General features: G+C 39.7%; 1 protein-coding gene across 1 annotated transcript in view; it reads right to left on the reverse strand.

Annotated features, from left to right (window-relative positions):
- OCA2 (OCA2 melanosomal transmembrane protein) overlaps nucleotides 1-27,737 on the reverse strand; it is a 492,037-nt gene that overhangs the window by 292,717 nt on the left and 171,583 nt on the right. Inside the window, exons 15-17 of the mRNA XM_047864593.1 lie at nucleotides 17,727-17,874; nucleotides 15,714-15,771; nucleotides 13,080-13,188 (exon numbers count right to left, since the gene is read on the reverse strand). Of these exons, the coding sequence (XP_047720549.1) occupies nucleotides 13,080-13,188; nucleotides 15,714-15,771; nucleotides 17,727-17,874 (315 nt within the window). The remainder of the gene's footprint in view (nucleotides 1-13,079; nucleotides 13,189-15,713; nucleotides 15,772-17,726; nucleotides 17,875-27,737) is intronic.

The following is a 27,737-nucleotide window of genomic DNA, read 5'->3' on the forward strand; positions in this document are numbered from 1 at the left end:
CAGGTTGACACAAAATGCATGTAACAATTTCCACTCATAGTGATGGATCAGGTTTCCTAAATTTCTCAGCCACTGGAGCTTTCCTCACTGTCTTCTCCATTTGTTTTCCCCCTTCTCCCACCTTACTGTGTCTGAGCCCAAACCATCCTTCCAACCCAGATGAGTGCCACAATTCACTTAGGTCTACTTTGAAGCCATAGGAAGAAAAAGCCTTTCTTTGAGGCAGCAGAGTCCTGAGAAGACCCTCAAAACTAGATTATCTCAGCCCTCACTGACAAGGTAACCATGTGACTTACTTAAAGCTTCAATTCCTCATATGTCACTCACAGGCATCACAGCATGATGCCATGAAACACTCAAATCTTTTGACTAACCCCAAGACCCAGATATACTGTCCCCTCAACAGGGGACACTAAACTAATACACTGGTATCCTTGTTATAATGTAAAATTTCACATTACCAGTCTAAGTTTATGGTTTGATAACATGTCGGCTAGTAGACAACCTGGTCAAATCCTCTCAGCCATAAAAAGAACAGATCCATCCTATGGACTCCTGAGTTTCTCAGCTCACTTAGAACAATGACATTTCTTAACCACCTGCTCAACATGAAGGTGCTGCTGAACTATTTCTTGCGACGCAATCATCCAGTTGCCAGGCATATACTATGGGTCACCGCGGGGCAACTGTTACCACTTTTGATTGGAATTTCTACAAGGATCACTTTCTTCCTTGTATTTGCTCAACTTGTTCCATCTGGATGAAATTTTTAATCTCATCCCCAACCTTTGGGATCATACTCTTTTGTCAAAGTCCGTGGCAAATGCTGCCTCCTCCAAGAGGCATTTCCCCTGCCTTTTCAATTGGATGTGATCTCTTCCACCTCTTCCTCTTCTTCCTCCTGTTCCTCCTCTTCCTCCTCCTTTTCTTCCATTTCCTTACCCCCTCCTACTTCTAGCTCTCTTTCATTTTGACATTGATAGCAGTTCATCTGTACCTTGATTATGGAAGTAATCATATTTGGCTTTATAACTTTGTAAACTTGCCTGCCTTTGCATCAGACTATAAGAGCTCTAAAGATCTGTGTCTAAATTAGCTGTGGAGTCCTCATTCCACCTCATGTAAATCAGTATAGACCCATCTCCCCTCCAGAATGAGAGACCAATGAGAGCAGTGACTTAGTATTTATGTTCACCACCTTATACCCAGCCCCTAAACCACTACCTGCATTTGTTGTACAAATGCCATAATGCATGACTTAATTAATACATGAATGATATAATTGAAATGAATTACTTCCTAGAAATCAGAGTACCTGGGAAACATATTAGGAAGTTTTGGAGATGTCTGTCCAGTTCACAATGACTCCATCCTTCCTCTAAGCACTATACCTCCAGCCACTCCAGTATAAAACATGTGGCCCCTGTCCTCTTGGTCATAATCTCTAGGTTAGAAAAGGAAGCTAAGCGAACCTGGGCCAATCAAACTCTTCATCAGGGAATCTGGAAATCAAAATAGCCTTTTCTCTCTGTGTTTCTGTAAGTGAGATTCTATAAATCAGATCATCTCTATTCTGCTGTGAACAGAAAAAAGATAAGAAAATGTTGTATGGAGAAGCATGAGGCTGTGAGTAGAGAATGAAGGGAGTGTGGAAAACAGGAACATGCCCTTTGTCAGGATGTCTTTCTTTTTCCTGAGTCTGCCCCCTGCCCAGGACCCATCATCCCCTGCAGTCTGCCAGTGAACTCAGTATGATTCTAATAATCCTTTATTTTGCTTAAGACTGAACAAGTAAGTTGCTTTATTGGTAGCTAAAAATACTTAAACAAAGACAATAAAATTGCTCAACAATAGGACACCAAGGGTCAGTGAGAACACTGGCAATTTCAAAATCATAATCAGGGAAATAATTATAGAAAAATTTCCAGAACTGAAACCTAATCAAACATATTGTGAGAGAGCTTAGGGAGACATCCTGAACTAATCATCAAAGGAGACCTAGAAAACTGCTAATGAAGTTATAAATTTTAAGTCCAAAGACAACATTTTGAAGCTGGCTCACTGACTCTTATAGTTTCCTCATCAATTACCACAATTATGAAGTCCTAAAGTTCAGAAGAGCAAAAATTTTTATTGTAAGTTTTATGCCAAAATTTAATAAAATCTGAGTTGAACTGAAATGAGGCAATTTGTGGTCTTAATTTATCCCACCTTGTATAAATATTCATGTTTCACTCCAGAAATACCAATTCTTAGATGACAAGGTACTGGCCCTGAATCTCTTGGGGGTGTTACATTATATATAATTAAGTATGTGCACTGAATTATATTTGTAACATACAAAGATATCAGAATTTTGAAACATATCTTGTACCAAGAATTTCCTGTAGGGACTGTAGACCTGTGTGTAACAAATGAGCAGACTAGAGTTAATTCTAGCATATGTTGTGAGATAAAGATCCTTGCACTTAGGGGAACTATCTATTTGCCAGATGCACATAAAAGGACAGGTACCTTTTCTTTCTTCATTATTGTAGCACTTCTTGCACCCTTGGGATACTCAAAGCTCTCCTGTCTCTCACTTGAAGCCTGTGGCAGTAGCCAGCTCTATGTGGATGTGCCCTCATACAGATGCACCCTGATTTAGTCTGTTTTGAACCCATGCACCTACTTCTCAACTGTCGCTTTTCTGTTGCTTGACCTTTGTGCATGTACCAGCTGTAAACATTTGCAAGATGGCATTCAATGGGGAGGAACCTGGACCAATGGGTTATGGGACCCAATAGGTAAATGCCCCCACTCTCCCACACAACCCCACAGACAGACCTGAGACATATTTCATACTTTTCCTCAGACAATCCCGAGATACAGCAACCAGTGGCCCACATTGGTAGACAGATGATGATGCAGCCTTGTTTGGGCTCACTCTCTTCACAACTCTGCTTCCATGTTTCCACAGTGTAGTGTTTTTCACATTTGCCTGACATTACTCTGTTTCCCTATCCTTCACTTCTCTTCCCAGGAATCATACTCCCCAGTGAAAATCTCACACACAACCCTTTGCTCCAGGCTTTGCTCTTTACAGAATCCAAGTTAAGTCAGCCACATTTAAATTCTTAAAATAATTATGTTGGAATCTATACTAATCAATAAGAAGTTTGTTCATACATTATGTAATCCTATATTTTATATCCATTAATGTGTCAGGCATTTATACAAGGCACTGAGGAGAGAAAAATTTAGCAGACATGGACCACGCCCTTGGGTCTAGCTTGGGCAAAGAGGATAACCTGGGGCCGGAGACACAAACAAATGATTAGAATAACATGTGAGTTATAGATCTAAGGCTTCTACAAGGCATTGTGGAACTCCAGGGGAGGGAGTATAACCATGTCAAACACTAGAGGATGTGGAAAAGTTGGAAATCCCATGTACTGCTGTGAGAGCACAAAGTGCTATAGCCAATCTAGAAAATGGTGCAGCAGTTTCTTTTAAAGCTGAATATACACTCACAATATGACCCAGCAGTCCCACACTTAGGTAATTTACCCAAGAGAAGTGAAAACTTAAGTGGACACAAGGTCATGTACATAAATATGTGGAGTAGTCTACTCACAATCACCACAATCACCAAAAACTGGAAATAATCCAAATGTCCTTCAATGGGTGAATGGATAAACAAACTATATCCATACCATGGAAGACTAGTCAGCAACAAAAAGAATGAACTACTGTACACACAGCAACTTGGATCAATTTGAAAGGCTTTATGCTGTGTGAGAGAAACAAATCTCAAAGGTTGCATATACTCTGACTACATATGTATGACATTCTCCAAAAGACAAAACTATAGTGATAGGAAACAGATCAGGAGTTGCTGGGATTAAGACAGGTGGTGACTACAAAAGGGTAACTTTGAAGTATTTTGGGGTGATGAAACTGTTCTGTATTCCAATTGTAGTGGTGGTTACATAAATATGCATCTTTGTTAAAATTCATAAAACTTCGTATCAAAAGGAAAAATCAGTCTTTCTTTGTGATAACTTAAAAAATAAAATGAGGGGCACGTGGATGGCTCAGTTGCTTAAGCATCCAACTTGATTTCAGCTTAGCTCATGGTCTCAATGGTTCCATGAGATCAAGCCCCGCATTGGGCTATGTGCTGACAGAACCAGCTTGGGATTCTCTCTCCACCTCTCTCTCTCTCTCTCTCTCTGCCCCCCCTTCTGTCTCTCTTTCTATCTCAAAATAATTAAATAAAAACTTTTTAAAAATTAAAATTAAAATAAAAAAATAAAATGAGAGTCAATGTTGTGTTTAGGATATGATGTTTAAATGAAGGAATATGTTATATGATGCTGTTTTATTACATGGCATGATCTGATATATGATACCACACTTTAATTATGTGATGTCACATCGTACACAGTGATATATGACACCACTTTATCAAATGACATCACACTGTTTTATATGATGTTTTTCATGATGCACATTGTGTGATATGACATCACTTCATGTTATATGACATAATATTTTATACTCAACTTACACAGCACATCACATTCAAAACAGTAATTCACTAAAAATAAATGGTCCCATCTCTACTGGCTGAAGCCCTGGGAAGGTCATGTATCAATTTTGCTCCTGTTCCCATGAGGGGAGTTACTCTAATTCTAAGGATACTGTACTCCATTTAAAATATACGCTAATCGAAATTTTCTCCTAGTCAACCTAAGTCTTCTATCGTGATGAATGCAAATATAGGAGTTATGTATTCCAGGATCCCCAGATAAAATCATTTGTTCAATCCTAACAAAACACAAGACTTAAAAGCAAAAAAGAAGCCCCTCAATCATAGATACAACAACCACACAAAAAGAGATGTGACATCTTAGTAAAAAGTATGGACTTCTCAGGCTAAAAGGTTTCATGGTAATCAAGATTTTTAAGTCCATACAGTTAAAGATGTGACTTTAAACTTTAAAAATATTGTTATTTATACAATGATCACTACCAAATGCTAACAAAATTGTATGCAAACTCCCATATATTTTTTAGTCTTTCAAATGCATGCTGTGTTCTTTTAAAGTATGATCCCAAGTAAAATTAGAAAAAATATTCTATAAACACCAAAGAATTAAAAAAAATTAAAAAAAAAACAAACACCCAAGAATTATTTAATGGAACTCCTCTGCCCACAAACACCAGTCTAATTGTATTTGCTTAATTGCCAGTGATGACCATCTCTTAATGTTAAAATTATATTATGTATGCAGTATAATTCAAAATAACTACATTACAACAATAATTTCTAAATGTAATACACCAAATACAATTAAAATTCATGACATTTTTACAAGTATAGCTTTGGCATTCTTCATTATTACATCAGGATTCTATGTGGATTGACTCTCAGGTGTGGACAAAGAACACTTGTCAACTTGGAACTTAGCCCAGGCTGCCTGGCAAATTGGTTTTGAAATTATTTAAGGAAATAAATTCTCAGAGGCTGTAAACACATGATATAAAGTTGAACATCCAGTCAAAAGCATGTACATCATGTTCTATGTGTAAGACTCTAGCAATGTGTCTTTCTACACATGACAGAAAAGGGAAATTAAGTTATAATCTAAAGATTTCTAGTGGTAGCCTAGAAGCAAAGGAGCAATGCCATGGTGTGAATAACTGAAGCTTGCTCACATTATCCAACCAATTTACAAAGTTAGAGGCTTTACTTTCTACAGAAGTTATCTTCTTCAAATGTTGCAGTAAATAAAATTTTTATGAAAAGATATTTAAAATATCTTAACAGAGCTTAATTTGAAGGAAATCCATAAATAAAGTTTTTGGTTAAAGAATACATTCCTTGATAGGACTTCAAATTTATCTTTCCCATAAATCTATAATTCATTTGAAGTACATTTTGCTTTTTGGTTTTTTTAAATATGAAATTTATTGTCAAATGGTTTCCATATAACACCCAGTATTCATCCCAATAGGTGCCCTCCTCAATACCCATCACCCCCCTCCCTCCCACACCCCATCAACCCTCAGTTTTTCCTCAGTTTTTTAATTTTTTTTTCAACGTTTATTTATTTTTGGGACAGAGAGAGACAGAGCATGAACGGGGGAGGGGCAGAGAGAGAGGGAGACACAGAATCGGAAACAGGCTCCAGGCTCCGAGCCATTAGCCCAGAGCCCGACGCGGGGCTCGAACTCACGGACCGCGAGATCATGACCTGGCTGAAGTCGGACGCTTAACCGACTGCACCACCCAGGCGCCCCTGTCCTCAGTTTTTAAGAGTCTCTTTGGCTCCCTCCCTCCTTAACCTTTTTTTTTTTCGTCCCCTCCCCCATGGTCTTCTGGTAAGTTTCTCAGGATCCACATAAAAGTGAAAACATATGTATCTGTTTTCTCTCTATGACTTATTTCACTTAGCATAACACTCTCCAGTTCCATCCACGTTGCTACAAAAGGTCAGATTTCATTCTTTCTCATTGCCAAGTAGTATTCCATTGTGTATATAAACCACAAATTCTTTATCCATTCATCAGTTGATGGACATTTAGGCGCTTTCCATAATTTGGCTATTATTGAAAGTGCTACTATAAACATTGGGGTACAAGTGCCCCTATGCTTCAGCATGCCTGTATCCCTTGGGTAAATTCCTAGCAGTGCTACTGCTGGGTCATAGGGTAGATCTATTTTTAATTTTTTGAGGAACCTCCACACTGTTTTCCAGAGTGGCTGCACCAGTTTGCATTCCCACCAACAGTGCAAGAGCGTTCCCGTTTCTCCACATCCTCGCCAGCATCTATAGTCTCCTGATTTGTTCATTTTAGCCACTCTGACTGGCATGAGGTGGTATCTGAGTGTGGTTTTGATTTGCATTTCCCTGATGAGGAGTGACATTGAGCATTTTTTCATGTGCATGTTTTCATTAGAGAAGTGTCTATTCATGTTTTCTGCCCATTTCTTCACTGGATTATTTGTTTTTCAGATGTGGATTTGGTGAGTTCTTTTTATGGATTTTGGATACTAGCCCTTTGTCTGATATGTCATTTGCAAATATCTTTTCCCATTCCATTGGTCGCCTTTTAGCTTTCTTGATTGTTTCCTTTGCAGTGCAGAAGATTTTTATCTTCATGAGGTCCCAATAGTTCATTTTTGCTTTTAATTCCCTTGCCTTTGGGGATGTGTCAAGTAAGAAATTCCTACTGCTGAGGTCAGAGAGCTCTTTTTGTGCTTTCTCCTCTAGGGTTTTGATGGTTTCCTGTCTCACATTCAAGTCCTTTACCCATTTTGAGTTTATTTTTGTGAATGGTGTAAGAAAGTAGTCTAGTTTCATCCTTTGGCATGTTGCTGTCCAGTTCTGCCAGTACCATTTGTTAGAGACTGTTATCTTTTCCATTGGATGTTATTTTCTGCTTTGTCAAAGATTAATTGGCCATACTTTTGTGGGTCCAATTCTTGGGTTTCTATTCTATTCCATTGGTCTATGTGTCTGTTTTTGTGCCAATACCATGATGTCTTGATGACTGCAGCTTTGTAGTAGAGGCTACAGTCTGGGATTGTGATGCCTCCCGCTTTGGTCTTCTTCAAAATTACTTTGGCTATTCGGGGGTCTTTTCTGGTTCCATACAAATTTTAGGATTGCTTGTTCTAGCTTCGAGAAGAATGCTGGTGCAATTTTGATTGGGATTGCATTGAACGTGTAGATAGCTTCGGGTAATATTGACATTTTAACAATATTTATTCTTCCAATCCATGAGCACGGAATGTTTTTCCATTTCTTTATACCTTCTTCAATTACCTTCATAAGCTTTCTATAGTTTTCAGCATACAGATGTTTTACATCTTTGGTTAGGTTTATTCCTAGGTATTTTATGATTCTTGGTGCAATTGTAAATGGGATCAGTTTCTTTATTTGTCTTTCTGTTGCTTCATTATTAGTGTATGAAAATGCAACTGATTTCTGTACATTGATTTTGTATCCTGCAACTTTGCTGAATTCCTGTATCAGTTCTAGCAGACTTTTGGTGGAGTCTATCGGATGTTCCATGTATAATATCATGCCATCTGCAAAAAGCGAAAGCTTGACTTCATCTTTGCCAATTTTGATGCCTTTGATTTCCTTTTGTTGTCTGATTGCTGATGCTAGAACTTCCAACACTATGTTAAACAACAGCGGTGAGAGTGGACATCCCTGTCGTGTTCCTGATCTCAGGGAAAAAGCGCTCAGTTTTTCCCCATTGAGGATAATGTTAGCTGTAGGCTTTTCATAAATGGCTTTATGATGTTTAAGTATGTTCCTTCTATCCCGACTTTCTCAAGGGTTTTTATTAAGAAAGGTGCTGAATTTTGTCAAATGCTTTTTCTGCATCGATTGACAGGATCAAATGGTTCTTATCTTTTCTTTTATTAATGTGAATTATCACGTTGATTGATTTGTGAATGTTGAACCAGCCCTGCATGCCAGGAATGAATCCCACTTGATCATGGTGAATAATTCTTTTTATAAGCTGTTGAATTCGATTTGTTAGTATCTTATTGAGAATTTTTGCATCCATATTCATCAGGGACATTGACCTGTAGTTCTCTTTTTTACTGGGTCTCTGTCTGGTTTAGGAATCAAAGTAACTCTGGCTTCATAGAATGAGTCTGGAAGTTTTGCTTCCTTTTCTATTTTTTTGGAATAGCTTGAGAAGGATAGGTATTATCTCTGCTTTCAATGTCTGGTAGAATTCCCCAGGGAAGCCATTTGGTCCTGGACTGTTATTTGTTGGGAGATTTTTGACAACTGATTCAATTTCTTCACTGGTTATTGGTCTGTTCAAGCTTTCTATTTCCTCCTGATTGAGTTTTGGAAGTGTGTGGGTGTTTAGGAATTTGTCCATTTCTTCCAGGTTGTCCAGTGTGTTGGCATATAATTTTTCCTTGTATTCCCTGATAATTGCTTGTCTTTCTGAGGGATTGGTTGTAACAATTCCTTTTCATTCATGATTTTATCTATTTGGGTCCTCTCCCTTTTCTTTTTGAGAAGCCTGGCTAGAGGTTTATCAATTTTGTTTATTAAAAAAAAAAAACTCTCGGTTTCATTGATCTGCTCTACCGTTTTTTTAGATTCTATATTGTTTATTTCTGCGCTGATCTTTATTATTTCTCTTCTTCTGCTGGGTTTAGGCTGTCTTTGCTGTTCTGCTTCTATTTCCTTTAGGTGTGCTCTTAGAGTTTGTATTTGGGATTTTTCTTGTTTCTTGAGATAGGCCTGGATTGCAATGTATCTTCCTCTCAGGACTGCTATTGCTGCATCCCAAAGCATTTGGATTGTTGTATTTTCATTTTCATTTGTTTCCATATTTTTTTAAAATTTCTTCTCTGATTGCCTGGTTGAGCCATTCATTCTTTAGTAGGGTGTTCTTTAACCTCCATGCTTTTGGAGGTTTTCCAGATTTTTCCTGTGGTTGATTTCAAGCTTCATAGCATTGTGGTCTGAAAGTGTGCATGGTATGATCTCAATATTTTTATACTTATGAAGGGCTGTTTTATGACCCAGTCAGTATGTGATCTTTCTTGGAGAATGTTCCACGTGCACTTGAGAAGAAAGTATATTCTGTTGCTTTGGGATGCAGAGTTCTAAATATATCTGTCAAGTCCATCTGATCCAATGTATCATTCAGGGCCCTTGTTTCTTTATTTATCCTGTGACTAAATGATCTATCCATTACTGTAAGTGGAGTATTAAAGTCCCCTGCAGGGGCGCCTGGGTGGCGCAGTCGGTTAAGCGTCCGACTTCAGCCAGGTCATGATCTCGTGGTCCGTGAGTTAGAGCCCCGCGTCGGGCTCTGGGCTGATGGCTCAGAGCCTGGAGCCTGTTTCTGATTCTGTGTCTCCCTCTCTCTCTGCCCCTCCCTCGTTCATGCTCTGTCTCTCTCTGTCCCAAAAATAAATAAACGTTGAAAAAAAAATTAAAAAAAAAAAAAAGTCCCCTGGAATTACCACATTCTTATCAATAAGTTTGATTATGTTTGTGATTGTTTTATATATTTGGGGGCTCCCGTATTTGGTACATAGATATTTATAATTGTTAGCTGTTCTTAATGAATAGACCCTGTAATTATTATATAATGCCCTTCTTCATCCCTTGTTAAAGCCTTTAATTTAAAGTCTAGTTTGTCTGATATAAGTATAGCTACTCCAGATTTCTTTTGACTTCCAGTAGCATGATAGATAGTTCTCCACTTTCAATCTGAAGGTGTCTTCAGGTCTAAAATGAGTCTCTTGTAGACAGCAAATAGATGGGTCTTGTTTTTTATCCATTCTGATACCCTGTGTGTTTTGATTGGAGCATTTAGTCCATTTACATTCAGTGTTATTATAGAAAGTTATGGGTTTAGAGTCATTGTGATATCTGCAGATTTCATGCTTGTAGTGATGCCTGTGGTACTTTGTGGTCCTTGCAACATTTCACTCAGAGAATCCCCCCTAGGATGTCTTGTAGGGCTGGTTTAGTGGTGATGAATTCCTTCAATTGTTGTTTGTTTGGGAAGACCTTTATCTCTCCTTCTATTCTAAATGACAGACTTGCTGCATAAAGGATTTTCGGCTGCATATTTTTCCTGTTCATCACATTGAAGCTTTCCTGCCATTCCTTTCTGGCCTGCCAAGTTTCAGTAGATAGGTCTGCCACTAGTCTTTTCAGTCTCCCTTTATATTTTAGAGCATGTTTATCCTTAGCTGCTTTCAGAATTTTCTCTTTATCCTTGTATTTTGCCAGTTTCCCTATGATATGTCGTGCAGAAGATTATTTCAGGTTATGTCTGAAGGGAGTTCTCTGTGCCTCTTGGATTTCAATGCCTTTTTCCTTCCCCAGATCAGGAGAGTTCTCAGCCATGATTTGTTCAAGTACACTAAGGGGCTTAAGAGCCCCTTTCTCTCTCTCTTCCTCTTCTGGAATTCCTATTATATGGATATTGTTGCATTTGATTGCACCACTTGGTTCCCTAATTCTCCCCCTCATACTCCTGGATTTTTTTATCTCTTTTTCTCAGCTTCCTCTTTTTCCATAATTTTATCTTCTAATTCACTTATTTTCTCCTCTGTCTCTTCAATCCGAGCTGTGGTCTCCTCCATTTTATTTTGCACCTCATTTATATTATTTTTTATGACACTATTTCTTAGTCCCTTGATCTCTGTAGCAAGAGATTCTCTGCTGTTCTATACCCTTTTTAAGTCCAGCGATTAATATTATGACTATTATTCTAAATTCTTGTTCCGTTATATTGCTTAAATCATTTTTGATCCATTTTTTAGCTGTCGCTACTTCCTGGAGTTTCTTTTGAGGAGAATTCTTCCATTTCATCATTGTGGATAGTCCCTGGTGTGGCACAAAACTGCAGGGTACTTCCCCTGTGCTGTCTGGAGTAACTTGTGTTGGTCGGTGGGGCCATAGTCACACCTGATGTCTGTCCCCAGCCCACTGCTGGGCCACAGTCAGACTGGTGTGTACCTTAACATCCCCTCTCTTAGGGGCAGGACTCACTGTGGAGTGGTGTGGCCCCTGTCTGGGCCTCTTGCACACTGCCAGCCTTGTGGTGTTGCTTTGAGGGGATCTGGCATATTAGCTGGGGTGGATCCACAAGGTGCACAGGGGTGGGAGGGGGAGGATCAGCTCGCTTTGCCTTTGGTGGTTCCCTGTGGGAGGGGCCCTGCAGCACCAGGAGAGAGGCCGACCCGTGCCCATTCGGTGAACAGGTTCCCTTTGGGTTTTTGGCTGGGGGAAGGGAGAGGGAGATGGCACTGGCTCACACCTTTGTTCCCCATTGAGCTGAGCTCTGTCTTCCAGGGTTCAACACCTCTCCCTCCCGGTGTCCTCTTGCCCTCCCACTCTCCAAGCAGAGCTGTTGACTTATAACATTCCAGATTTAAGTCCCTCTGGCTGTCAGAATTCACGCAGTCCAGACCCTCCACTTTTGCAAGCCAGACTTGGGGATTCCACCTTGCTGGGTGGGCTGCCCCTCCACCACCCCATCTCCCTCTTGTCAGTCCATGTAGCGCACACCACCTCTCTACCCTTCCTACCCTCTTCCGTGGGCCTCTTGTCTATGCTTGGCTCCATAGATCCATTCTGCTAGTCTTCTGGCAGTGTTCTGGGTTATTTAGGCAGGTGTGGGTGGAATCTAAGTGATCAGCAGGACAAGGTGAGCCCAGTGTCCTCCTATGCCACCTTCTTCTAAAGTTCCCTACCATGAAGTACATTTTTGAAGTGGTTTGGGTTTTGTTTTGTTTTGTTTTAATTAATAGCAACAATAGAGAGAACTGTTAAATCAGTAAAAAAAAAAAAAAAACCTAAGGAATGTGGAAAATATTGATGAAGAGTGGAAAGATGCCAGAGTTAACAAGATATCTGGTGAGCTCAATTTTCAAGACAGTCATATCTCAAGTGGGAACAGGCACTACAACTTTGACACAGGGCTTGAGAAATGGAAAGGGAGAGCCACAGCACTGTGAAAGCAAGCAACATATGGGAAAGGGTGGGAGAACAGGTTCTGCTGTGTGGGGAAAACGGAGGCACCATAGGGAACAGGGGGTTGTATAGACCTTTTACACTCCTCTGGCCCTTTCAGTGCTCATCTAATCCTCATGTCAAGTTGCACAAACTGTAGGACTCTGACCTTGTTGATGTGACCTCCCATCTCTTCTAAAGTGCTTCTCAAGCAACAGTTTAAAGATCTGGTTATCAAGTATGAGAAAGATGATAATATCTACTCCATATTTCTTCTAATGTTAAACCCTGGAGGGGCCGAGGACCCATGCACTAAGACACTAGGGGCTGGAGAGGAATCTCTCTCTCTTTCTCTCCCTCTTCCTCTCCCTCTCCCTCTCCCTCTCCCTTTCTTCCAGAAAACAAAAGGAACGGTAGTGGATAAAGGTTTCCTTTTTTCTATCAAAGATGGCCACCCTCCATCTCACCCTCATGACCAATGTCTGGGAACAAGCTTTGAAATCTTCCCTTCCAGACTGTGATAGCAATTGCAAAGCCTATAGACAAAAGGTAACAAAAAATTAGACTCACCAAGATCAAGATGAACACCAGGAACAAATGAATTGAGAAAGAACATGAAGATAACAAATCCCAACACCATCAGGCATTTGGTGAGCAGAATCCTGTCTGATATCCTGTGCTGTAAGAGAGAAAAACACAACTCATTTACTAGGTACAATCTTCTGTTTCCTGCAATGTGTCCATCATCCTACATGACTTGAATCACTACAACTTTCTCCTTAAGATGAAAAATACAACATCTTGAACTTCAAAGAAGATGATAAGGTGATGCATTATAAAGAAAACTACAGATTTGGAATTACAGCATTCAAAACCTTTATTAAAAAATAAACACAATAAAGTTAAAGCATAGGACAATCATTTTATAAAACACCTGACTAAATAGCTTATCAATATGATGCAGAAAGTGCTCCCAGATACACCACAAGAATTAGGTTAGACGTTGGCAAAACCACTGGGGAAACAACATGTAACTTCCAAGGACCTGGCCACACATTTCCACAGGTGCTACATGCTCACATCCTTTTAATGCAACTTTCCTCCTATTACACAAATCCCTGTTCATGGTGGCACTGAGGTTAACATATTAATGCAGTATATGACTCCTGCTGAAGGCTCCTACTATATCCTTTCATGTTCACAGGGACTCTGGAAGACACTTGGCAGTCTCATAGCCATCAAGATGACATCATTGGTAGCCTGTGGAGTCACTCAGGGGTGACGGGAGGTGCCAGAAAACTCTATAGTACCTTCATTAACCTTAAATGGTTAATGAAAGTACTATACCTCCTTTAAGTGGGCCTGAGTCAGAGAGTAAGATGGGGTGAGGTCCCCAGAGGGTGCTGTGCCCCAAAAGCCACACCTGTGTGGAGTTGGGGAAAGGGGAGAGATCCAGGAAAACTGGCACAGATGAGCCCTGGGTCATCATGCCCTACCCATACAGGCCCCTATGTGAATCATGCTCTACCATGTGAACTGACAACTATGCCATGTCCTTTCCTAAGTATGGTCCTTCCAGCACATCTGTCTATGTATATCTAGAATTAGATAGATATAGACATGGATGTGTATATATGGATAGAAAGGGAGAGACGGTGACAGATACTTATGGGTATACATATGGATAGAGATAGAAGTACAGAAATATGGTACAGGTATAGGTATAGAGATACGGAGATAGATGTGTGTATAGGTATAGATTTTCTCTCTGGATTTCTCTACTCATACAGTTAAAGCTGCTGTCATAAAAACTGCAAGCATATTCTTACATGTTACACTGGCTCTGTCTGCAGTCCCTAGCCCCCTGCTCACGAATCATGTGGGCCACCTCCTGATTATCTCTTCCTTCCCCACCCACTGCCAAAGCTTGTGGCTCAACTGGCCCCTACTCATCTTCTCCTTCCCACTTCCAAAGAAGGCCAGTTTGGTTATATGAGTCTATGATGGTGAATTAGGAGGAAAAGGGCATGGCCCCTCACTTGTTGTAAGGGGAGGCACTATAAACCCTCCATGCAGCCATGTTAATCATAGAACGTAGGTATTACCATGGGCAGTTCTAGGATTGGGAATGGAGGGAGCAGGAAGATCAAAGAACATTCCAGCATCACTTTGCTGGTGTAAGCGGAAATGATCCAAAATGTATTCCTATCTGTTATTTTTAGTGTCTGTCAAATTTTCTCCTTTTGCCTTTCTGGAGCTATCACAGTAAGAACTCTTTCATTTAATACAAGCTCCTTGTTTTTCCCTTCCACCTCTCTTCAATCCTCATCCACCTCGTACACAGAGAGATACACAATCTTTTCCCTAATTCACAGCCAGAACTACATGGTCTAGCAAAGCAAGCAGGATCTGCATAAACCTGGGCCCGGAAAACTGTCATAGCCACACCCTCCTTTCCTAACCCCAACCATCTCAGTGGTGCAGAGATTGGGAAGAGAGACCCAAAGGACACATTACCCATCAGGACCACCATACCTAAATTTCTTTATAAAGGGACAAAATGTTCCTATCATAATAAGAAAGTGGGTAATCAATCTCTTCCTAGGAAAGAAACTACCTGGATTTGAAATTTCACAAAGATATAAATGTCTCCCAGCAGATCTGGAGCAGAGTTTTCTCAGCTAGGAGAGGGGCACCGTGTTCTCAGATAGGCTAAAAAAAAGGTCTGTTAAAGCAGGAAAATTAGCAACAGAACTCAAAAGCTACAGCCCACTAGAAGTCAGAGCCATATGAGAGAATGTACACCACACACTCCATCTTTGTCCCTAAAGCTGTTCCATCTCACACTGAATGCTTCATCTGTTTCTGCCTCAATCTCCTCATCCACACAATGGGAACCATAAGACCTGCCTTTTAGGATCAGGAAGAGCTGCAAGAACCTCAGGCACCCAGCCAACTTTCTCCGCAGCTGCATTAACTATAGAAAGGGCCACTCTATCTCAAAGGGTATTTAAAATTTTTAACTTTTCCATTTCAGGACAAAATAGGCCTATCATGCCTGGAAAATGATTTTTCCCATTTATTCCTAGAAATAACTCATGTCTTGTGTACAACTATAGGAATAAAAAGAGAAATTACTTTCAGTCTTAATTTTTGTGAAGCAAGAGGTGATTCAGAAATCCCTGAGAGAATAAACCACGGTACCTTTTTCTGGAGTTCCTGGATATTGGTCTCCCAATTTTTATCTTCCTGTGAGATTTGTCTAAAAGAGAAAAAGGCAGTCTCATTATTTTCCTGGAGCTACTGAGCAGTGAGATCAGCAAGGCAGCAGTCAGCGCATGTTTAGCATGGACCTTTGGCCTAGATACCAGGCACTAAGTGATGCCTGATTTGGCCACATACTGGGCACACCTAGTCATTGAAGGTGACCAGTGAACTTGGGTTTATGGATTGGAAAATATATTTCTGTATTTCCGAAGAAAAGTAATACAGGAAATGAATTGAATGTTAAGGAAGCAAGTGTGCAAGCATGTGTATGTGTGAGCATGAGCACAAGGAATGTCAGAAGAATACTGACCAAAATGTGAATGAGGGGGATGACAGTAAGATACTTTTGTTTTTCTCTTTTTACTTTCTATTTTCCTATACTTTTTTTCAAAATGAAGTTATTTTATATTGACAACCAAACTTATTAAAGGAAAAAACATTAAAGAAATTCCACTTGCTTTAGTGGTGATTTTTATCAATGGAAATCAATTTTAAAGAACTTATGTGTGCTTCTCTCTCCTCTGGTCATGGGAACATCTGATCTGATTCAGTCACCCTCATTTGTTCCAACATGCCTTTCCCTTTTAACCTTTCCTAACAGTCCACAGTTTCTGCTTTATTTTCTTCCCTACTAACCAGGAAAAAGAGCTATACTGTGGAGAATTTAGTTTTATGAGCACTTATATGCCACAAGTATCAAAAGAGGCTGACTACACAGCCAGAACAGACCCTAAAGGAAATCACAGCAGACGCAGGCAAATCCTGGAGACAATGTTTTAAAATAATACATACAAACAAAATCTGCAGAGCCAGCATCTTTCTTTACAAAGTTTCTCCTTTTAAGATCTATGCCTGTGGTGGAAGCTGGTCCTCAGCCTGCAATTCAGGGCCCTCCTGGAGCCTCAGGACACGAGGTCCTGCTTCCCAAGCACCACCTGGTGGAGGTTGGTCCTAGGCTAGGATGGAGCTGAGACAGCACTTTGCTGGAGAGAGTAAAATTCCACACATTCCCTGTAGCCTTCCCCCTGCCCCCACTAAAATAACAGGCTTCAAGACCATACTGGATGACCCTCAAGGGTCAGCACAGTCACCACACCCAGATCCTGTCATCAGCCCAGGAATACAGGGCTGCTTTCAGCAAACTGCAACATGTAAGATCATTCACACTACATTCACAGGGATTTGCATTTCCTTGCCTTGACAGACCCCTCATTCTAGCCCAGCTCCCAGCTCTGTGGCAGTAATGATTCAATGTCTCTGAAGGGTAGATATGCTCCTGCTTCTTCTATCAGCTCTCCTAAATTGAAGACAGGTTGGAACTCAGCTCCTCATCAGAGTTGGAGGAAAAATTCATCCCTTCATTTTTACATATCAGCTTTGATTAAAAGCAAATGACAGGAAATGAATTGAGTAGGACTTAAGTACTTTGAGGTCCCTGAAAATCAACTACTGGGAGAGTATTTTGTTAATTTCTTTGTTATATTAATTGTTTTTGATTCTTGTTATAGAACAAGTGTTATGTGTGAAGGTGTGACAGGCAGTGCTTGAGTGTGCATTCAATCCCCAGTGTCACTCTTTCCTAGCTGTAGAACCCTGAACAAGTTGCTCAAATTCTCTGAGCCTCAGTTATCTCATCCTTAAACTGGGGCTGGTACCAGAACATATTCTAAGTGAGATCTAAGTGAGGCTAGACAAAATAATGTGCCACAAGAGACTTACACAGCTTCATTGGCATGAAGCTAGTGTTACTATTTTGTAGTACCATGAAGTACTCTGAAAAAGCATCATTTTAACTTACTTGACTTGTACATTGTATGACATTTAGACACCATGGGTGGGGGGTGGTAGTAAATAGGTTATTGATACAATTCAACCATTGAGCACAACTGGTAAAATTGAGAGCCACTGCTATAAACCAAGAGTAGCCCAAGCAGGGTCCTGGCTTGGTACCTGTGAAAGTTATGCAGCCTTCGGGCCAGCAGGTGCTCCAGTGCCTGCACCTTCCCCAGGAGCAGGCCCCGAACCGCTGTTTCCTCTCGGCTGGCTGGGCTGATGCGCTGCGCAGTCAGGCGCCAGACGTGGATCTCGTGCTTTAGTTCTGCAGGAAAGAAAAGCCAACGCTTGAGTGTCCCACCACTCAGACATCAGCAGGCACCTACTCCTCACAACCTTCCAAGACTATGAAACATATACCTGATGATACACAAATAACCAAGAACCAAACCAAAGCAGTGACTTAGCATTCGTGTTATTGTAATAGAACCAGGAGACAAAGCCCACATTAAAAAATTGCCATGGATGCAAAGTTATGTGATTTTGGTGAGAAATAAATTCTTGAATATACATATCAATGCTATCACCCAACAAACTTTTCCCCTCCCAGGGAATTATTTCTTACAGCCAGGAGTTTGGATCTCTCAGCCAAAATCCAGACACTGCCTAATCATTGAAGTAGATCTAGTGAACATGGAAGATACAAGTGTAGTTCTCAGCAGGAAGGCATCTGATAAGAGCAGGAGGTAGTGAATTCCCTGCCTCCTGACCAGGCCTCCAAGCTGAGCTTGCATCTGTGAAAGAACACAGGTGAGAGAAACTTAGACAAACTTATGTAATGCTCAAATTAATAGAATGAGGCAAATTTTACTCATCATTTCAGACATCTTCTGGTATAGAAAAGAGAAATGAATTGTCAATTCATTGGCTCCTAAAATATCAAAATCTTTTATGAAAATTTATACTTAACCTCTATTTTACAGTTAAAGGTGCTACAGAAATTTCTCCAAATATCCACCAAAAAATATAAGGAATAACAGTATTTTCATCAATCACCTCTTATGTGCAATGTAGTATACCTCATATCACAAGAATTCAAGATGAAAAAGACAGAACCCTTTGAAGCAGGACTAGAGCACTTGACAACTAGCTCAGAGCAGAGGCAAGGCAGGCCCATTATCTAAATACTGAGAAGTAGCATGTACTTGTGGTTTAGTGACTAGGAAAACACCACTGTTTAAGCCCCCTCTATTCAGTACACAAGAGTTGATTACCTACTATGTGACAGAGCTATTGCAAATTGCATCAAGATTCAGAAAAGAGAAGTAGGAGAGAATAGGGGCACTAAAACTATTTCAGTTAACACACGCTTTTCTCTAAAGACCTAGCCTTACAAAGATGACAACTCTTTGGAACTAAGCTGTGTAATGTGTTTTCATTCAGTTCATATTGACACTTTGTAGTTTGCCAAAATAAAAAATAAATAAACTTGGGTATAATTCAAAATCTTCTTCAGAGAAACATATCTGTAATTTCCTTTCAGAGAGCCTCACATCTCATTAAACAACCTATGAGGTTATGATAACATTAAAAGGAGGAACAGGAGGAGGAGGAGAAACTCGAATAAACTAGACTTCTGAACGACTGAGCACAAAAATATCACACAGGGACAGGAAAGGAGAGATGAGGTCATGCAGAGGCTTCAGTGAAGGTGTTTCATCCAATGGTGTGAACCACATTACACAGAAGATATCATTCAAAGCCCATCCATAAAGTACAGAGACTTTCCAGCCTGTCTTTCAAGGCATAGGTGATGGTCACTTTCCCAAGTGGATCAACTTTAAAGAGCAAAACAAGAGCATGGCTAGTCTCTGAGGCTAGTCCATGCAATGAAGGCTGGGAGGTCTCTCCCCATCGATGTGTGGAGAAGCAGAGCCTGGGAGTCACTGCTGCATCCGTGGAACTGGCCTTCCAGGTCCCCAGGGCTCCTTTCTGCAGGTGTCCTTTCCAGACGCAGCCTCAGCCCCTTTGTGTACACCTAGAGCCTAGCTGCCTTCCAATGTATCAAATCAAACAGGAGGAACTATTCTCCCCAGATAATCCCCATGCATGAATCCTTAGGTAGTGTACTTTTGTTTTCATCATTTTGGAATGAAATACTTCATCACTTATCAGGGAATTTAGTTGAGAGATTTTGCCCGGGGAAAGGAAGCTCACTGCCTGTACCCAGAACCCAAGTGCATTTGCTACTGAGTTCTCAGGCTTCCTCCACACCTCTTCTGCCATCTCCACACCCTCTCTTCTCTGCTAAGCTCTAAGACTATGGTTTCAATGGGCTACTTGAAATTGCCCTCTGCATCTTGTGCTGTCAGGTTCACAGGTAAACATTCCATCTTCCCTCCACAAAACTCTCTCCTCTCACTTTCTTAGTTTTTATATGACATCATTCATCTTCCAGGTATGTGAGCATGAAATGTCATTTTGGTCTTATCAGTGCCATTCTTCACTATTTCTACAATGACATTATTGAGCATGTCAGATACCATGCTAGATGCTAAAGGATAAAAATTAATAAGTTACAGGATTGGTCTCCAACAAGTTAGAAAGAGATATAAGATATGTCATAAGTAAACATGAACTAGGGCAGTACTGGGCCACAAAAACAGTTAAGGATATACTGGTATAATTCTTACAGGGTCCACTTGTTCCTGTCTCAGGTCATCAGTTTGTCCAGACCTCATCTCCTCACACTTACTGACTCTGATTCTTCCCAGTAACCTCTAACTGGAGTCACTTCCTACCAATCCACCCACGGTTAGTCATAAAACACTGCTTATTCTATCTATTTTATAGATAGATATATATAGACAGATACAGTTATAGAGACAGATATATAGAAAGAAGACACTTTATCTATCTTTATATTTACCTATCTTCTAGGAAGATAAATCTATCTAGGCTGATCTATCTAGAAAGATAGGGTAGCAGATATGCAGACAGACAGATAGATTCCTTCTTTCAAATTGGTTTACCATGGCTTGCAGAATAAAGCCAAAGGTCTACAGGAAAGACTCTAGATCCTCAAATGGCAAGTGCTTTTGTGAGCTCTGACCTGCTATATAAGCTCTTACCTTTTCCACACTGGCCCCTGACCAGGAGATATCATCAGATGTCTAATCTCCACCTCTCTGATTACCTCCTGTCCCTATCTTCCTGAGCTTTTCAACCAACCTCTTATAGCATTACTTGGGGTTACCATATACATGGTACAAAAAGGTGAAGACATTCCCATGTGGGATGTGCTCTCTCACAGGATCTGGGGACTGCCAGAATGCCTAGAGGAGGGTCATCCAGCTCCAAGTGATGAGTTTCAGGGGAAGATGCCAAGGCCAGGAGTTGAGAAATGGAATTATACTACTGTAATTTTCTTATAGTTTCTTATAGTTTATGTTAAGCAGTATCACTTGAAGTTAGTAGTATAACTATCACTAAATTCACAAAACACAACTATAGCCAAAAATGTAACAGCAAAAAGAAAAGATAAAATGAAATATTTTTAAATATTCAATCAATTCAAAATAAATCATAAAATGAAGGGGAAAGGATAAAGAAGAGAAGGCACAAATAGAAAATAACATGATGATATACTTTAATCATATTATTAATCATGTTAAATATAACCTAAACGTACCAATTAAAAGAGAGATTATCAGGAATTGGATTAAAAAATCAAGACCCAACTGTTAGCCACTTCCAAGAAATTCACTTTAAATATAGAGATAAAAGAATGGAAAAGATATACTACCCTACAACCAGCCAAGAGAAATCTGGAATTGCTACATTAACAACAAAATAGATGTCAGAGCAAGAATATGAATATAGATATGGAAGGTCACTTTATAACGATAAAGGTGCTAAACCTTCAAGAGGAAATAATCCCAAATGTTATGTACCCTAATAACAGAATTTTGAAATATATAAAGCAAAAATCATAACTGTAAAGAGAAATAGACAAATCCACAATCATAATTAGAGATTTCTATTTTCATCTCTCAGTAATTTATTGAATAAATGGATAGAAAATCAGCAAGAATAGGGGCACCTGTGTAGCTCACTTGGTTAAATGTCTGACTTTGGCTCCATTCATGATCTCACGGTTCATGAGTTCAAGTCCCAGGTCGGGCTCTGTGCTGACAGCTCAGAGTCTGGAGCCTGCTTTGGATTCTGTGTCTCCCTCTCTCTCTGTTCCTACCCCACTCACACTCTGTCTCTGTCTCTGTCCCTTTCTCTCTCTCTCTCTCTCTCTCTCTCTCTCTCTCTCAAAAATAAATAAAGGTTTAAAATACTTTAAAAAATAAAATCAGCAAGAATATAGACTTGAACAATTTTATCAGCCAACTTGACCTAATTGACCATATTGACAAAATTTCACCCAACAACAGCAGAATACATACTCTCTTCTGGTACATACAGAATATCTACAAGGCTAGACATTCTAGCCATAAAACCATCTTAATAATTTAAAAAGATTCAAGTTTTACCAAGTATATTCTCTGGTCACTCTTTTTTTTTTTAATTTTTTTTTCAACGTTTATTTATTTTTGGGACAGAGAGAGACAGAGCATGAACGGGGGAGGGGCAGAGAGAGAGGGAGACACAGAATTGGAAACAGGCTCAAGGCTCCGAGCCATCAGCCCAGAGCCTGACGCGGGGCTCGAACTCCCGGACCGCGAGATCATGACCTGGCTGAAGTCGGACGCTTAACCGACTGCGCCACCCAGGCGCCCCATGGTCACTCTTAAATTAAATTAGGTAATTGGAAATTCTCCAAATATGTGGTAAATAAGCACTTCTAAAATATCCAAGGATCAAATAAATCAAAAGGGAAATTAGAAAGTAATTTGAACTGGATGGAAATGAAACAAAACATACAAAAATTGGTAGGAGGTCACTAAAGTAGTACCTGGAAGGAAAGTTAGAGCACTGAACACCTATATTAGAAAAGAAGATATATATAAAATTAATAACTTCAACCTCTACTTTAAGAAACTAGAAAAAGAAGAGTAAATAATCTCAGAGTAAGAAGATAATAAATATCAGAGTATAAATCATTAAAAGAGAAAGATTTAGTGAAAAATCTATATAATCAGAACCTAGTTCCTGAGATCAATAAAATTAATAAAACTCTAACCAGACCCATCAGAGAAAAGCAGAGATAGGAGAGGATTTAAGATTGTGGCTCAATAGGGGGACCCTATGCTTGCCTTATCCTCAAAAAGCTAGACAGATATAAAATCATTCCAAACACCCAAGAAGTCAATCTGAATCCTGAGAGAATAAACTGTAGAACTAGAGTGAGAAAAGAAACCACATTGTGGAAGGTGGTAGGTGCAGAGACATGATTCTGGGGAGAAAAGAATCATGGGTGCTCTGAAGGGGAGGGAGCCTTGATCTTGGAGACAGAATAGAGGCAGATAAACAGAGAGAAAGCAGCACACAGGGGACTTCACAACAGAAACACTTCCCCAAAACCACTGCCTGGGAAAACGGGAACAGCTGATTATCACAAGTTTTTACAAGCAGCAGAGCTCAAAGTGTGAAGTTTTAGAAGTCCATGCCACTGCCAGATGGAGCCTGGCAGGCATAGCAGTTCTCCTGTTGGAAAGGAAGGCAGAGGCCTAGGAGCAGACAGTGGGGTCTGAGGATCCCCTGGGTCACACTAGGAAAGACAATTCCCCTTCTTGGAATGCATTTGGGAGAGGTGGCACAGCCTCTCAGGGGACAAAAGAGTTGGAGGGTGCCAACATGCTGCCTCATTCATTAGCATAGGAACAGAGACATCTGCTGAGGGCAGCAAGCCTTGGTGCCTTGTTTTTTGCTGCACTTTATCATAAATTCTGAGCCTCTGTGCGATCCTGCAACTGCTTTTCTGGGACAAGCCAGAACCAGCTGCAGCTTGGCAAGACCCTCCCCCAGAGGATCAGCATGGATCCATGCTGTACAAGTTCCCTAAAATTTGGACTTTTGAAAAACAGCCACATGTCTGAGATAAAACACAGGAGTACTGTGCCACCTGGCAGGCAGACAGCTTGGGCACAGACAAGGTGAAGGCAGGGCTCTAATGGAAGCCAAGGACACAAAAAGGGAGACTGCTCGCTTTTCTGTGAGGGCTTCTAGAACAGTGGGAGCAGATTCCCTGCTCCAGGATGAAAGTGTGGGGCAAAGCCATTTTTCCCAATCTGTCAGCACTAACAGACTTCAGTGAGCAACACAGTACCCCCAGTGGAGGCTGGAGCTGCTTACACCAAGCCCCACCCCACTACACCCTGCAGGTGCATCTTTACTAGGGCAAGTCAGCCTGTGAACCAGCACAGCAGGCCCTTCACCTAGAAGACCGACACAAAACCCTCACACACACCAAGTCTACTGATTGTAGAATGCTGCAAAGTTTCAGCTCTAGTGGAAATAGGATCAGGTTTATTTTGACAAGCAGACAAAAGCACACCTAGTTAAAACACCACACACCTAACAAAGTCAAACATGCCTAGACCCCTGCACCCCTCCACCAGCTGCAAGCAAGAAGAAACTCTTCAGAGAACTGACTGGAGGGGAAAAGCATCCTAAACATAACAGCAGAGTGCAAACTTTGAAACACTTCCTGAAGCACCAGGCCTTGGATGGTATAAGACCTCTTTTTAAAATAGCTATTACTCTCAGGAGCAGAAAATATAACAGGCTTTCCTAACACACACACACACACACACACACACACAGAGTGACCTAGAAAAACTGACAAGACAGAGGAATTCACTGCAAAAGAAAGAACAAGAACAGGTCGCAGCCAAGGATCTAATCAAAACAGATATAAGTAATATGCCTGAACCAGAATTTAAAACAACAATCACAAAGATACTAGCTGGGCCTGAGAAAAGCATAGAAGACACTAAACAATCCTTTATTACAGAGATAAAAGATCTCAGGCTAAAATTTTTAAAAATGCTATAACTGAAATGCAAAACCAACTGACTATAATGACAAGGAAGGATGATGCAAAAGAATGAAATAGTGATATAGAAGAGAAAAATATGAAAAATAATGAAGCTGAAAAAAAAAGGAAAGAAAGGTATTGGATCATGAATGTAGACTTAGAGAACTCAGTGACTCTAGAAAGCATAATAACATTCATATCATAGGAGTCCCAGAAGAAAAAGAGAAAAGAGGCAGAAGGTTTACTTGAGTAATTTATAGCTGAACACTTCCCTAATCTGGGGAAGGACTTAGATATCTAAATCCTGGAGGCACAGAGAACTCCTATCAAATTAAACAAAAGCCAGCCAAAGCCAAAATATATCATAGGACAATTTGCAAAACACAGAGACAAGAAAAGAATCCAGAAAGCAGCAAGGAAAAAGAAACCCCTCACCTACAAGAAAAGAAAATTCAGGTTAGCAGTAGATCTGTCCACAGAAACCTGGCAGGCCAGAAGAGAGTGGCAGGATATATTCAACATGCTGAATGGGAAAAATATGCAGCCAGAAATACTTTATCCAGCAAGGCTGTCATTCAGAATAGAAGGAAAGATCAAAGTTCCCCAGACAAACAAAAAATTAAAGGAGTTTGTGACCACCAAACCCGCTCTGCAAAAAATATTAAAGTGGACTCCTTGAGTGGGAAAGAAAGACCAAAAGCAACAAAGACTAGAAAGGAACGGAGAAAATCACCAGAAACACTAATCTTACAGGCAATACAATGGCACTAAATTCTTCTCTATCATTATTACTGTGAATGTAGATGCACTAAATGTTCGAATAAAAACAAATAGTGTATCAGAATGGGTTAAAAAAATAAGACACATGTATATGCTGCTTACAGGAGATTCATTCTAGACCTAAAGACACCTGCGGATTGAAAGTGAGGGGATAGAGAATCATCTATCATGCTAATAGACATTAAAAGAAAGCCAGAGTAGCTATACTTATATCAGACAATCTAGATAAAAAAATTTTTAATGTTTATTAATTTTTGAGAGAGAGAGACAGAGTGTGATTGGGGGAGGGGCAGAGAGAGAGGGAGACACAGAATCTGAAGTAGGCTCCAGGCTCTGAGTTGTCAGCACAGAGCCCAACACGGGGCTCGAATCCATGAGCTGTGAGATCATGACCTAAGCCAAAGTCAACCACCAAACTGACTGAGCCACCCTGGCACCCCCAGACAATCTAGATTTTGAAATAAAGACTGTAACCACAGATCAGCGAGGGCATTATATCTAATTAAGGGGTCCATCCATCAAGCAGATCTAACAATTGTAAATATTTATGCACCCAATTTGAAAGCACTCAAATATATATTCAGTTAATAACAAACAAAGAAATTCATTGATAATAACATAATAGTAGGGAACTTAACACCCCACTTATACCAATGGACAGGTCATCTAAGCAGAAAATAAACAAGGAAATAATGGCTTTGAATGACACACTCTACTAGATGGACTTCATAGATATATTCAGAACACTTCATCCTAAAGCAGCAGAATACACATCTTTCTCGAGTGCACATGGAACATTCTCCAGAATATATTACATACTTGATCACAAATCAGCCCTTAACAAATACAAAAACATTGAGAATGTAGCAAGCATCTTTTCTGACCACAACACTATAAAACTTTAAATCAACCACAAGAAAAAATTTGGAAAGCCCTCAAATACATGGAAGTTAAAGAACATTCTACCAAAAATGAATGGGTTAACCAAGAAATTAAAGAGCAAGTAAAAAAATATATGGAAGCCAATGAAAATGAAAACACAACAGTCCAAAACCTTTGGGATGTAGCAAACCTCAAGAAGCAAAAAAGTCTCAAATACACAACCTAACCTTACACCTAAAGGAGATAGAAAGGGAACAGCAAATAAAGTCTAAAGTCAACATAAGAAGGGAAATAATAAAGATTAAAGCAGAAATAAACAATATAGAAACAAACAAAAAAAACAGTAGAACAAATCAACAAAACTAAGAGCTGGTTCTTTGAAAGAATCAACAAAATTGATAAATTGATAAACTCCTAGCCATATTTACCAAAAGAAAGAGAGAGGAACCAAATAGATAAAATCACAAATGAGAGAAGAGATCACAACCAACACTACAGAAATACAAACAATTATAAGAGAATACTATAAAAAAATATATGCCTACAAACTGGGCAATCTGGAAGAAATGAACAAATTTCTGGAAACATAAAAACTATTAAAAATAAAACAGAAAAAAATAGAAAATTTGAACAGACTCATAACCAGCAAAGTAATTGAAACAGTAATCAAAAACCTCCCAACAAACAAAAGTCCAGGGCCAGAGAGCTTCCAAGGGTAATTCTACCAGACATTTAAAGAAGAGTTTATACCTATTCTTCTCAAACTGTTATAAAAACAGAAATTGAGGGAAAACTTCCAAACCCATTCTACAAGGCCAGAATTACCTTGACTCCAAAATCAAGGACCCCACTAAAAACGAGATTTACAGACCAGTATGCCTGATAAACACATATGAAAAAATTCTCAACAAGATTCTAGCAAATCAAATCCAATAGTATATTAAAATAATTATTCACCATGACCTAGTGGGATTTATTCCTGGACTTCAGGGATGGTTTAATATTTGTAAATTAATCAATGTGATGCACCACATTAATACAGAAAAGGATAAGAACCATATGATCCTCTCAGTAGATGCAAAAAAAGCATTTGACAAAATACAGCATCCATTCTTGAAAAAAAAAAAAACCTCAACACGGTAGGGATAGAGGGAACATACCTTAACATCATAAAAGCTATATACCGAAGACCTGAAATTAATATCATCCTTAATGGGGAAAAACTGAGAGCTTTTCCTCTACAGTTAGGAACAAGACAGGAATGTCCATGCTCACCACTGTTATTCAACACAGTACTGGAAGTTCTAGCCTTAGCAATCAGACAACAAAAATAAATAAAAGGCATCCAAATTAGCAAGGAAGAACTCAAACTTTCACTATTTGCAGTTGATATAATACTCTACACAGGAAACCTAAAAGACTCTACCAAAAAACGGTGATACACAAATGCTGGAGGGTCACAGGATATAAAATCAATGTAAAGAAATATGTTGCATTTCTATACATCAATGAATCAGTAGAAAGAGAAATAAAAGAAT

This window comes from Prionailurus viverrinus, chromosome B3, assembly GCF_022837055.1.
Source record: "Prionailurus viverrinus isolate Anna chromosome B3, UM_Priviv_1.0, whole genome shotgun sequence".
Lineage (NCBI taxonomy): Eukaryota > Metazoa > Chordata > Mammalia > Carnivora > Felidae > Prionailurus > Prionailurus viverrinus.